Source organism: Adiantum capillus-veneris, chromosome 12 (genome assembly GCF_014529385.1).
Source record: "Adiantum capillus-veneris isolate H3 chromosome 12, ASM1452938v2, whole genome shotgun sequence".
Taxonomy (NCBI): domain Eukaryota; kingdom Viridiplantae; phylum Streptophyta; class Polypodiopsida; order Polypodiales; family Pteridaceae; genus Adiantum; species Adiantum capillus-veneris.
The window spans coordinates 4,464,830-4,477,735 of NC_140942.1; the positions used below are offsets into that span (position 1 = coordinate 4,464,830).

General features: G+C 44.9%; 2 protein-coding genes across 8 annotated transcripts in view; both read left to right on the forward strand.

Moving 5' to 3' along the window:
• The window catches only part of LOC147445236 (putative phospholipid-transporting ATPase 8), a 119,354-nt gene that overhangs the window by 1,200 nt on the left and 105,248 nt on the right, over positions 1 to 12,906 (forward strand). The gene's annotated exons all lie outside the window — the stretch shown is intronic.
• LOC147445237 (uncharacterized) lies at positions 176 to 3,272 on the forward strand. Its single transcript, XM_086525956.1, has 3 exons — positions 176 to 194; positions 797 to 1,344; positions 2,970 to 3,272. Exons 1-3 carry the CDS (start codon positions 176 to 178, stop codon positions 3,270 to 3,272), a joined length of 870 nt encoding a protein of 289 aa, XP_086382082.1.

Below are 12,906 nucleotides of genomic sequence, written 5' to 3' on the forward strand. Positions count from 1 at the left end.
GATGAAGATGTGCCGATGGGCACCAATACTTGATTCTCTTGCTCCTTTGCCCTTTGTACGACATATGTAGACTTCTAACCTGCGTGGGCTATGCAATCACTACAAGTGGAGGCTAACCTTGCACTATTGGGCAGTCACGACGTTAGTGGGGATGTCATGGTATTTAACCAATACTATGCACGATGGAGCTGATGGTTATATTGTCTTGTGGGTGACTACCATGGGTCTATACCTTGCACTTTCCTTCAAGGGTGAATCGGGGCTTATCATGGATTCATCTAGGTATAATTTTTAGTTGTATAGCGGACATGTTTTCATCCGAGTTATGACCAATTGATATTGTGCTAATTCTTTCTATCTTTTGTGGTGCGTATGCCCTATCAACTACCTCATTTTTGTGCTAATTTTTCCGATTTAATGCTTCTTTTAGTGCTAGGCTTCATTATGGCTGAGTCTGCCCTTGATCTCCGGAGTTGTGACAGAAACTCAGTACGCTGAACTTTTTGTTGATGTATGCTCATGTGTGTGCGCGTTGGGGAGCATATGTTATTACTTAGTTCTACACCCACTATTGGGCACTGACGACGTTAGTGGGGATGTCTTTGTATTTAGTCAATACTATGCATGATGGAGCTGATGGTTAAATTGTCTTGTGGGTGACTACCATGGGTCTATTCCTTGCACTTCCCTTCAAGGGTGAATCTAGGCTTATCCTGGATTCATCTAGGTATATATAACCTTGCACTATGTACATACATGCAAGGCAGACGTGGTAGTTTTTCGAGAGCATAATGAGCATCATTATACAATGTAAGACGCTTTGTAGATGATCTTTTTGTTCCTGACGTTCCTTCTTTCCAAGATTTTATGTACTGGAATTCGAGTTCTTTACGCGGAGGAATTTATCCCAAGGAGTTTTGTGAACTTAATTGTACCACAAATAGTGATTGTTGTGCCTTTTTAGACCTTAAGATTTTTCAGACTCCCTTGAGATTAGAAGTAGATATCTATGATAAGCGCCTTGAACCAGAATATGCCAATCTAAAAATCATCCGTATGCCTCACATTTCTTCGAACATTTCTCTTTTAGCTAAGTACGGTGTCATTTGCTCTCAACTATTTAGATTTTCTCGTCTTTGTTCTAGTAAATCTACTTTTGTTGCTCAATCTTGCCATCTTATTTCTTTACTAGTTGAAAAAGGATACTCATTCAAAAGAATCATGAAAAACGTTCGTTCATTTTTGCATCGTAGTAAGTTTATCTTTAATGTTTCTTCCTTTGGAATGTTCGAGATAATCAATAGTAAATTCAATAGAAGTGGGGAGCTAAAAAGCCCACTTATTGTTTGACTTAATAACACCTTATGTTGTTGTTTTGATCTTTAGCGCTTCTAGTATTTTTAATATAGCTTGACAAATGCTAGCTTTTATCATGGTTGAGTATGCCTATCACCTCTTGAGGGTGATAGAAACTCAGCTCGTTGGTTTTGTAGAGTATGTTCAAAGCATGAATGATCTCTATACAAACCTGCACCTACTCTTGGGCACTGACGACATGAGTAGGGATGTCATAGCTGTTGTCCAAGCTATGCATGATAAAGGTGATAATCTTATTCTTCCTGTTTGGACAAGCAGCGAAGTTGAGATCATATATTGTCAAGTTTGGTTCTGTGCTCTTCGTAGGTTTGTAGTAGCTTTCATTTTTCGATTTCGTATTTAGGTTACTTGAGGACTTAAGAATGTGTTTCGTTAGAAGTTGTGTAAAGTTTGATTTCTAGGATTAAGTTTTTAAGATGTCTTATCCTTTTTTTTTTGCTTAAAGTTGAGTACTTGTTTTAAGCCAAATACGTTGCGTCAACTTATTTTACACATGCCTTTTCTAAAAACATTTTTAAGTTAATAATGTTTTGTTTTTTCTAGTTTTGTTTCGTAGCAAACAAAGTGATTTAGTTAGTTTGTTTGTTTGTTTTTGTTTTTCTTTTCTTTTCTTGTGTCCCTTGCTTTTATAGTTTTATGAGTGCTTTATTCCCTCTTATAATTCGTGAGTTCAGACTATTCTGAACTTATGAAGGTATATCATTTTTCCGGTCAGACATCGTATTTTGCGGGTTATTGGTTAGCTAATGCAAAAAGTGCCAGTTATTCGTGAGTGCTGTTGCTTGTTCGGCATGAATTACAAGCTTTTGATGACCGAGATGATAGGTGGATGGTGGTTCAATGTATTGTTAATGGGGAAGTCTTTGAATTTAGAGAGGTATATGCTTTCATTGTCTCTTGTGATCGCGCACGATTATGGAGTGATATCTCCTTGTATTTGTTGGCGTTCTGATGCCTTTGTTTGTGGAGATTTTAACAATGCGCCGAATCATGCGGACACTACTATTGGCCAGTCACACATGGTGCGCCTGAAATGTCAGACATAGGACATATGATGGATTCTTGTAATGCATTGGACTTGTGGCCGCTATTACATTATGACGATTCAGGATTCACTTTCTAGCACAATGTTCAATCCTCTTACCGAGCTCGCCTTGACTGCTGATATCTCTTTCATAGGCAGCAATATGATACTTTTGTGTGTGATCTAAGGAACGATTATACTCTGTCTTTCGGATCGTGCTCCCATGTGCTTGACTTAACGGTTTGGCCCGTCGTTCGATGTTGCTTCTTTGTCCTATAAACGGCTTTTGCATGTCAATAATGCATATCTGAAGCACGAAGTTTTCCGTGGAATGATTATGGATATAATCCCACCCTTGATCTCCCAGATGCATATTGATATGGATGCTGCGTGGTTATGCTTTGTTATGCGTGTTTAATGTGTTGTTAGTGATTATGGCAAGTACTATATGTCTTAGCTACAGGGTAATGTTCAACAAAGCAAAGGATACATGTCAATGATTAATGCATATGGCTAATTCTTCCTCGCTTTTGAGAGTTGAACTTAATGCAAATTGGCTAATTGGCAGATTTGTGCACGACAACTTGCCTCTATTGATAAAGGTTGTGCCTCCAAACAGTTCTTCAAGCATTTGCATCACTCTCGTCAATCGCAAGACATAAAAAGATTTAAACTTCCCTCCAAGGAGTGGACGTCTGCCATACAGGAGTTAGCAGAGGCTTTCGTTGCTCATTTTGGGAAGATCTTCGAAGCCCCACCCCCTCTTACTCAAGAATCTAGACAAGCTCGCAATCTTTTTCTATCACATGTTGCTCCAATCATTTTCGTACAACAGGCACAAAATTTGAAAGTTGCTTTCACTAAGGCATAGTTGCATGCAAGTTTGCTGGACTTGGGCAGATGGAAATCTCCTGGTTGGGATGGACTTACTGTCGAATTCTTCCTATCCTTTTGGAAACACCTTCAGCGACCATTTCTAGTAACAATGAATACTGTCTGGGAGAAGCAGGATGTTTCCCTTTCTTGGAAGGAAGGGCTGCTTAAGCTATTGCCAAAGCACGCTTTCTGTGAGAATTTTTCTCATTGGCGGCCCATCACTCTTATGCCGGTGGTCTACAAATTGATGGCCAAAATGATAGTCAATTGTATTAAAGATTACTTGCATCAAGGACTTCATCAGTCCCAATATGGTTTCATACCTCGTCGACAAATCACTGACAACCTGGCGAATGTTATCATTGTTAAAGTTTAGGCATCTCAAGTGAACTGCCCAATGTGATCCCATTATTTAGTTTGGCTTTTCAGTATTTATTATACTTATTTGTCAAAGTCTTGGGTAGGGCAAATTATTGGGATAGCTATATAAGCAACCCCTTGCCTCTGTCACAAAACAGGCACCACGTGCCAATAGAAAAGAATAGACCGAACAGACTTTATTCCGTACAACTGCCACATCAGCATTGTCAACGCGTTTTGCGGAAATCTGCCACGTCAGCATTGTCAGCACAAAATCCGGGTTGTCCGTACAGTTGCCACATCATCAATTTTTGGCGCAAGTCTTTCTTTGTGTGTGTGTGTGTGGGTTCTGCTTTATTTTTAATCCTTTATGTCACTTGGGGCCCCATCGGACGGGGTCCCCATAAGTTGGTAGGACCTCTTCTTTTGTTACTTTTTCTTCTTAGGGTTTAGCCCCCTCGGTCGGCATCTGTAAGTTGGCTCCATTCTTCAGGGCTTTGACACATCAGCAGTTTGTGACATCTGCCCTTCTTGGAAGAGAGTAATCGTCCGCGATTACAGATATCTGCAGAACAACTCAAGTTAGCTCAAAAATATCCAAGGGTAATTCCGAGGGACAATCAGTTTGGTTTTTTTGTTAAGGAGTTAGCTTCTACTTTCGGCTCTTTTGATCAAGGAGTTTGCTTGTCCTTTCTTCTCTTTTGATCAAGGAGTTGGCTTCTCCTTTCGTCCAGATCGGAACTCTTGATATTCCGGCGTAGTAAAATTAGCCATCACACCTAGACCGCACTGATCCTCCACGGGTGTCTTGATGCACTAAAATTACATACCCAAGCAATCTCATCCAATTAGGAATATTCAGTGGTTGGCACATCACAATGCAACACAAATGCTCACATATGCATGTTGCAAGACATAGAACATAAAGTCGCCGATGAATACTCTTCCTGCATAACCTAACAAGGTCCGGGCCGGGAGATATTCAACGACTTTCTCATCACTCCTCTCGCATAACCTAAAAAGGTCCAGGCCGGGAGATATAGAGGCCTTTTACAACCAAACACCCCCCAGACCACAGTCTGCGTCGTTTGGAGGTGCTGAGAGTAACCACTGCTCAAACTTCTTAATACTCCTCCCGCATAACCATCCAGGTTCGGGTTGGGAGTCACAACAACAATACTCCCCTCGTAAATAACCATAAGGGTCCGGGCCATGAGTATTAACAAGCATTCTCAAACATCATTTCTCACTACTCCACCCGGAAGTAAAATCACCAATCTTTGAAACCAGTATTAGAACCAGAGTCAAAACAATTCATATCGGCACCAAGACAAGTCCAAAACAGATACCATCCATTTCAAATAAATTTTCAAACAATACTTTCTAGCTATAAAGAAAAACAAGTAGAGAGTTCATTCGAGGTTTTGTTCGGACAACCGAACTTTGAGGACGACTGGCTTGTCCTTTTGCATCATAGTGATGGTTTAGTTCCGAACCTGGAGAGTCGCATCATTCTTGTCGTGCCAAGGCATGCCTAAGAGAATATCGCAATTGCCCAACTTCATGATGTGGAATCAGCTTTTCCATGATAATCTTGAACAGTCATTGGAAGTGCACCAATGAGCGGTACCACTTTCTGAGTTTGCCCCGTGGCTAGCTCAGCTTCAATTTTTCCACCCTCTGCATCATAATCAAACATTATCAAAGTGCGTCTGATTTAAGAATTCTGGATGGATGAAGTTCTTTGTAGCTCCGGGGTCAAAGAAAATAAGGGCTTTGAAGTCATTGAGTTTGCAACATGCTTGACACAATTCATTTGTACTCTCAAGGCGTATGCCATAAATATCAAGAACTAGTCCAATAGCGGGTCTAGCTCTCTTAGCAGGAGGTGGCGCTGGGGTTTTGTCGATCGTTGGTGCAGGTGTCGGCTACCTGGTCTATCAGTGCGTTTGGGACAACTAGAATGATTATGCCCTGTCTGAAAGCATCCAAAGCATCGGCCTTCTTGTAGTAAGGTGTCTCGTTGTTGAGGCGTCAAATGAGGCCTTTGCGGTTGATTTTCACGAGACTCTTTTGAATTTGTTCGTTGTTGCCGAGATTGTGGTTAGTGGCCGGAGATTCTTCTGTGGTAAACTCTAGCTTTCCCTTCATCAGTTTGTAGCCGAATGTGGCATGGTCCATAAGTTCTTGCATGGTGGAGACTTGCTTGGATAGACAATATTCCTGTAATGGTGATGGTAGTCCAATGGTTTTATCGCTCGCATTGGGCCTCTAAGGAACATATCTAAAGAAGGACACCGGAAGGTACACGTCGAGAAACCTTTGGTTATATTCGTCCATGGTTTCAGTGGCAAGCATTTTTAAGTTGCCCCACTCTGCCAAAATCCAAACTCAAACATACAAGTCATGTAACTACGTGCAAAAACTGTCCTGAAAGCTTGCCAGGTCCTTGGAGCATGCGGTTGTGTCGCGATTGAACTCCACCATTGCATAGCATTATCTTTAAGAAATCCTGCTGCGCGAGAAATCTTGGATTCTTCTGTATAGTTCCCCAAAGCATAGATGTTGTCGAATTGCTGTAGGAATTGCAATGCTTTCTTGCGATCTTTCAACCCGAAAAAAGCGAAAAATTTGACTGTCGTGCCACCATCTTTGAAATCTTTGAGTTGGTTAGGTGCTTATCCCGGGTATGGATAATAAAGGTATCCATATGGGCTCCAACCATTGTAGCCTGGTGGCGGCGGTGGTGGTGGAGGCAATGGCGGTGGCAAAGGGGGTTGCACTGGATCAGGGTCAGATGGTTGCACCATATTCTTGAAAACTCCACCGATCGCAAAAGATGGTTGAGAAGGTTGCCAGTTGGAAGCTCTCATACTTTCTGATGTCGGAGGAGGAGATACCACCTGGGACATCATAGGGGGTAACATGCAGTTTAAAAATTGTTGAAAAATTTTCAGCATCGGAAGATTCTGCTGAGGATGCCGTGAAAGAATGTCGTGGAGTTCGTTGAGCAGATAATGCAAATATTCTACTGAATTCACAAATTCCATGTCTTGGGTTCTTTATGGTTTATGCCCTGTAAGAGCGATGAAGACGGGAGCGCGCTCGAGGCGCGATGAAGTAAGGGTGGGAGTGGCTAATAAGTCCGGGGTCAAGGCTCGATGATACTACAAGTAAAATTCCAATAGCTCTGTCTCCTCTTTTGTAGGACCGGTATGCTTTCAGAAAAGCACACGCCTAATGCTCAGATACCACTGTCAAAAGACAGGCACCACGTGCCAATAGAAAAGAACAGACTGAACAGACTTTTAGCACTTCAATAACAATTGAATTGAGAGAGAGAGACGACACGCGACACGGAGTGGCGAAACTCTATCCCAGAGAGTATTGGCCCCAAACCTTGGCACCCCTTTCGGTATTTCTTTATATTGCATCAACACAGTACAAGCTGGTACTCCAGACTCTGCACCTTCTCTAGGAAGCATGCCAGAGAATGAGCCCATGGCCTCATATTTAAAGGCCCTAGGCCCCAAAAACAGTTTACAGTGAAAAGCCTTCAAAAAGCAATGCCAAAAAGCTGTCAGCGTAAATCACGGAATTCCGTACAACTGCCACGTCAGCACTGTCAGCATGTTTTGCGAAAAATCTGCCACGTCAGCATTGTCAGCGCAAAATCGGGGCTGCTTCATTTTTAAGCCTTTATGTCACTTGGGGCCCCATCGGACGGGGTCCCCATAAGTTGGTAGGACTTCTTCTGTTACTGGTTCTTCTTAGGGTTTAGGCCCCTCGGCTGGCATCTGTAAGTTGGCTCCATTCTTCAGGGCTTTGACACGTCAGCAGTTTGTGACATCCTCCATTGTATACACATTCAGTTATTCATTGCCAAGGTTGATTGGTTCAGGAGACTCTCTCTCTCTCTCTCTCTCTCTCTCTCGTGCTCACTCTCCTTGGTCTCTACGCTTCCGCATCGTCGACTTTGACATGGTATTAGAGCTGTGCCGACATTGAAGCCCTTGGCATGGAGGAGTAGACTTGAAGAGGAGAAGAAGCCCGCGAGGAGTCGTTGAACCTCTTCAGTTGCGACATCCCTTGCCTGCAGCGTTTTGAAACGCTGGCTGCAAGTGCCCTAGCCACAACGTCGAAGGTCGCCGCGCTTGTGAAACCTCCCCCCCCCCCCCCGTGCTGAGTGTTTTGAGACGCTGTGTCTGTTGGCGGCTCCAACAGTACCCTACCCAGCGACTGCGTTCTAAAACGCTGGCCCTAGCGTTGCCGCAAATGCCCTTTCCCCTTGCATTTTGAGATGCCCCAGGCAATCGGCACGGTTGCTTGGCGTGACCGGCGACGGCGAGGCTCCCAGCCCCCGACAACGTTTTGAAACGCTACGACCACGTCCCCCCCCTCTCCACGACAGCTTCATCATGAAAATGCTACAGTGTTTTAAAACGCTAGTGGCAGCCTTGCTTTGAGGAGCAGCTTTGGCCCGGGAGAGGGGTGTGGAGCGACTTGGAAAGGGACTTCGAGGAGAGCTTTGCGAAGCGGTTTTGGAGAAGGCAATAGAAGCAGAGGGTGCGGCGAGCATTGTACGTGGGAGAGGCTTCGTGCCAATCTTGCGGCTCGGGAGAGGCGACCAGTTTGGAGCTTAAGGGGCGGGAAATCGGATTGCAGAGGAGCGGATCGGCATCAGCTTGGAGTTCTTGCGGCTTGGCATTTGGAGGGGCGAGGAGATTTTTGGTGGCCTATTGGAGTGCGAGAAGGTACGAAATACCAAGTTTTGCAACTTCAACAAGGCACCCCCTTGCTTGAGCACGCGCGACAACGACGACCAAAGGCAACAAGTGGCTATGGATAACGGATCGTCAACCATCCATTTAGCGGCTTATGCATCGGCACAGTTCTCAAGGAACCCGGCAAATTGTTTGGCTCAAGTTTGTGAAGTCAAAAGCAAATGGCAGAGTTTGCTAGAGGACAACGACAAAGGTCAATTGGACATGGATGGCAGTACCAATACTCCGTTAGCTGCCTCGGTACCCAAGAGGTAGGACCATTGTCATGATTGTGATTTGACGCTTTGTTTGGCTCGAGAGTTTGAAGCCAAAGGCAAAAACAAGAATTCACTTGAAGACAAAGTCAAAGGCAAGCTGGACGGAGATTACGGTAATAAAGATTTGCAGAGGAGATTGGCATGGCACTTGTGGCAGTGGCCTCAATGGTCTCGATGTTAGATTTCTAGTGAAATGACAGGTGTCACCACTAGCTTCAGCCAGAGAGAGGCTTGTGAGTGGGAGAGAGGGGCAAGCAATGCTCCCTATAATTAATTTGGACCCTTGTGTTGGAGTTCAAGTTATTGGTGTTTGGACCCGTAGGTCGGAGTTCAGTGCACATGCATGTGGCAGGGAACCAATCAGACGTCTAAAACACTATGGATGGGCTAGCCAATTGATTGTTGTTGGTCAGATTATGGACAGGATGTGTTCCATCAGTTCATTATCTTTGAGTTTTATATTTTGGACGTGATGTGTTGACAGTTCACGAATGGGGATTATTGGACGTAGTACGGTCTACAGTTCAAAGTTTCTACAAGGCAACCGATGCTCAAGATGGCATTACTCTTAGTTACAAAGTTGAGGAGAGCAACACGGAGGTGTATCGAGTTCGTGGCCACTACTGAGGTGTCCATGGTAGCTTCTTTATCGACTTGGTCTCACTATTGATGTCCACTATGAGCTGCAGAGAGGGTGTTAAAGTTTAGGCATCTCAAGTGAACTGCCCAATGTCATCCCATTATTTAGTTTGGCTTTTAGGTATTTATTTTACTTATTTGTCAAAGTCTTGTGTAGGGCAATTTATTGGGATTGCTATATAAGCAACCCCTTGCCTCCATTGTATACACATTCAGTTATTCATTGCCAAGGTTGATTGGTTCAAGAGACTCTCTCTCTCTCTCTCTCTCTCTCTCTCTCTCTCGTGCTCACTCCCCTTAGTCTCTACGCTTCCGCATCGTCGACTTTGACAATCATGGCAATCGAGAACTCGATCTGTTTTTGATAAGTCGCCAATTCAAACCTTTTTCTTTTTCAAACAATCTTTGCATCAGTCCCTTTATGATTGTTTGTCTCTACAAGAGATTGACCTGTCATTGTATGCCTTATTCAGATGTGTTTGACAATGCCTTTGTTCACTATGAACTTGGGCTTCTCTTGCATATGATATACTTTGTGGGTTTTCCTCATTTTGAGGTTTCCCACAGGTGATTCAAAATTTTATTTACCAAAAAATGTGTGTGTTGTGTTTGTGTGGTTAAGGTGTTAAGGATGGCGGGGGTGGAATGTTGCAAGTGAAAAGAGCAGGTGGCCATGAGCAGTGAAGCAGGATGCGGAGGCGACATGGCTTTATAAGCGGACATGAAGGCAGTGGGCAGATAGGGCGGCGTAGGCCATCGGCTACGGCAGCGGCAACAGACCGGCGACATTGGCAACATAGCATGCTACAGTAGCAGGCCAAGGCAATGGGCCTAGTGGCAAACAATGACACTTAGGATATGGTAGGGCTGGGTGGGGTGCAACAGTAGAGGAGATGATGGGGCTCAGCGAAACAATGGCGCAATAGTAGTGTCCCAACGGGATCTATAGATTAGGGTTTGTAGGTTAGGATTCACGTTGTGCACTGTATGCTTCGCTTTCTTTATTAGGATTCATGCCATTTGCTTTGCGTACTGTGAGATACACGGCGTTTTCATTGCTTATTTAGAGAGGGCTTTGGCCCCTTATCCCGCGGGCATCATGGATTACTATGATTAGAGGTGCCTAGGTCTCTTTTTGCGAGAGATTTGTAGACTCAGAGAGATTGCCCTCAGGAGCAAAGGACCTTCACATAGAGGATCCAAACAAAGGCAGATCACTACTTTTTACAGAGGGACTACTTGGGATGGCCCACCACAAGTTACCCAGTCACACCCTCATGGGGGCATCCTTCTTGATCGAGCCATCCAGCTTGGCTGCTTGCGACGCCCAAGGATGCGAGGATCTTCACATCGTAGACAAGGTCTAAAGTGGTTGTTACAGAGCATGCCCCCCCCTCCCCTTGAAGAGTTGACCATGGAGGACATCGAGGCCATATTGCAAAGACCCATAAGAGAGTTCATGGGATGACCATCATTGTCTACTTTCTCCAGTGTGCACCTCATAAGCCCTCATGTGATTGTACCCCTCCCCATATGTTTTGAGCTAATGTATTATGTGATGAGGATGTCGATGATGATGAGGATGTAGGTTAGGCTTTCATATCATCTACCCACTCTAGATACCCTCATTTATTTTTATTTTATGTTCCTGAGACACTATACTAGAGTCACACATGGATGTAACCTTTTGGTCTCATAGGTCATTTCGGCCTTCTGAAGACGTTAATATAATATTTCATTTCAATTCATGTGTGTGTGTGTGTGTGTGTGTGTGTGAGAGAGAGAGAGAGAGAGAGAGAGAGAGAGAGAGAGAGAGAGAGAGAGAGAGAGGCGCAAGATATGGTAGTCATGGGGGCCATGACTACCATGAGCAGAAGACCCAATACACAATGACCAGATGATGTGAGTCTATGACTGTGGAAGTGGGTACCCCCCTGGCCCTATAAATAGGTGCCCAGGGTGGGCGCCCAACTCAAGTGGGTGGTCGGCCCCAAACTCGGGCGGCCAGACTAGGGACAACCTATGCTATGGGTGGCCAGCCCGGAGACACCATACAAGGAAGTGCCCTAGACTTGTGTGAAGCACTAGAGTAGTGCAAGTCTAACACCCCCTCTTAGCACCTGATGTTGAACAAACCGCGTGAAGCTGAAGATGTGACGCAAATGATGAAGATGTCTGTTGTGATGTCCGTTGAAGGATACTCCATGAGTGTAGAGGCAGTCTGGGGTGTCCCAACCACCAAGAAATCTCCATGGTAAAGTGTCGTCACGAGCAGTGTAACAAACTGCTGTACTCCGTCGATAAAGGGTGAAGATACTGCGTGAAGGTCCTGAACTGAGTGTGAAAACAACTCCTCGTCTTGAAAGAAGTGCCAATAGACCTACAAGTGTCCTGCCCAATAGGATCTGTGGTGTCTGTAGTCAAACCGTCTGGAGAAAATGGTGAAGCCTAGGAACCGTCATGAGAATGACCGGAAGCCTATCAATGCATGAACCTGTAACCCAGTGTGGCGAGTTGGCTAATCTGTGTAAAACTCTAGGAAGACCGAATGCAGCAATCTGTGCCATAAACGTCCTCCGACACAAGGAAAGCGAGACTAAACAGTCTGCACTGTAGAAGCTACCGTAAGCTGCAGCAATCACTGAGAGACCGCACGGACCACCACCGGATGGTGTCCTGTCAGTAGGTAGGGTAATCCAAGATGAGAGGAAAGCGAGACTCAACAGTCTGCACTGTGAAGGGCCTCTGAGAAGAGTTGTTGTCAGACCAAACTGTCTGCACCGTAATCATCCTATATGAAGAAGGGAAGCCAGATTGAGTAGTTTGCGCTGTGAAGAACCTCTGAGAAGAGGAAAGGCCAGACCAATTTGTCGGCGCCATCTTGCCTGTATCTCCTGCCTCCAATCCTCCAGTGTTAACCAAAACATAATCCGTGCTAACAACGCCACCAAACCGCATCTCGGTGTGGCTCTCAATGTGAATGAGCTAGGAGTGGTCTACTGCCCAGGTCGGGGGATAAGTCTGCTGTAAGGTTACCGAGGGTGAGTGTAAGCAACTCTGAAGGTAGCAATCCAAATGATCAAGAGTATAGAAGAGCAACTGCACTACCATCCAAGCCAAGCTCCGGGTGACTCCGGATGTAGTCGCGGGATGCCTGATCTCCGGCATCTCGGGGGTAAACTCTCCAAGAGAGTCCAAAGCACTAAAGTCCCACTCCAGTTTATAGATCCAAGCAATGAACCTGTCCAAGAAGAGATCCAAGATCCTCTCCCTATGTCCCATGTAGATGCTCCTGTGTAAGCAAGTGATCTGATCTGTCGAGGTCAAGTGGTAAGTAAGTGTCTGTCCACCCAAAGATAATGGTGTCTTCTCTGGGATTGCCGGAATCCCATATGCCATGAGCATGGCCATTTCTCGTAGCAAACCACAAGTCACCACCCCCTCTGGAGTGTGCAACTGTCGAATGATGGCTGGAATGAATGGATCTCCCAAGGATCGTACGCCCATAGATGATCAAGCCGATGTCGAAGATATCGTGTACTGCATCAGTCACTGAGAGACCGCATGGACCACCATCGGATGGTGTCCT

Excerpts from the sequence above, each read along its gene's own strand:
- LOC147445237 (XM_086525956.1), top strand. Across the intron at positions 1,345-2,969 it reads AGCTAAAAAGCCCACTTATT|ATTTGTGCACGACAACTTGC; the intron begins GTTTGACTTAAT and ends GCTAATTGGCAG.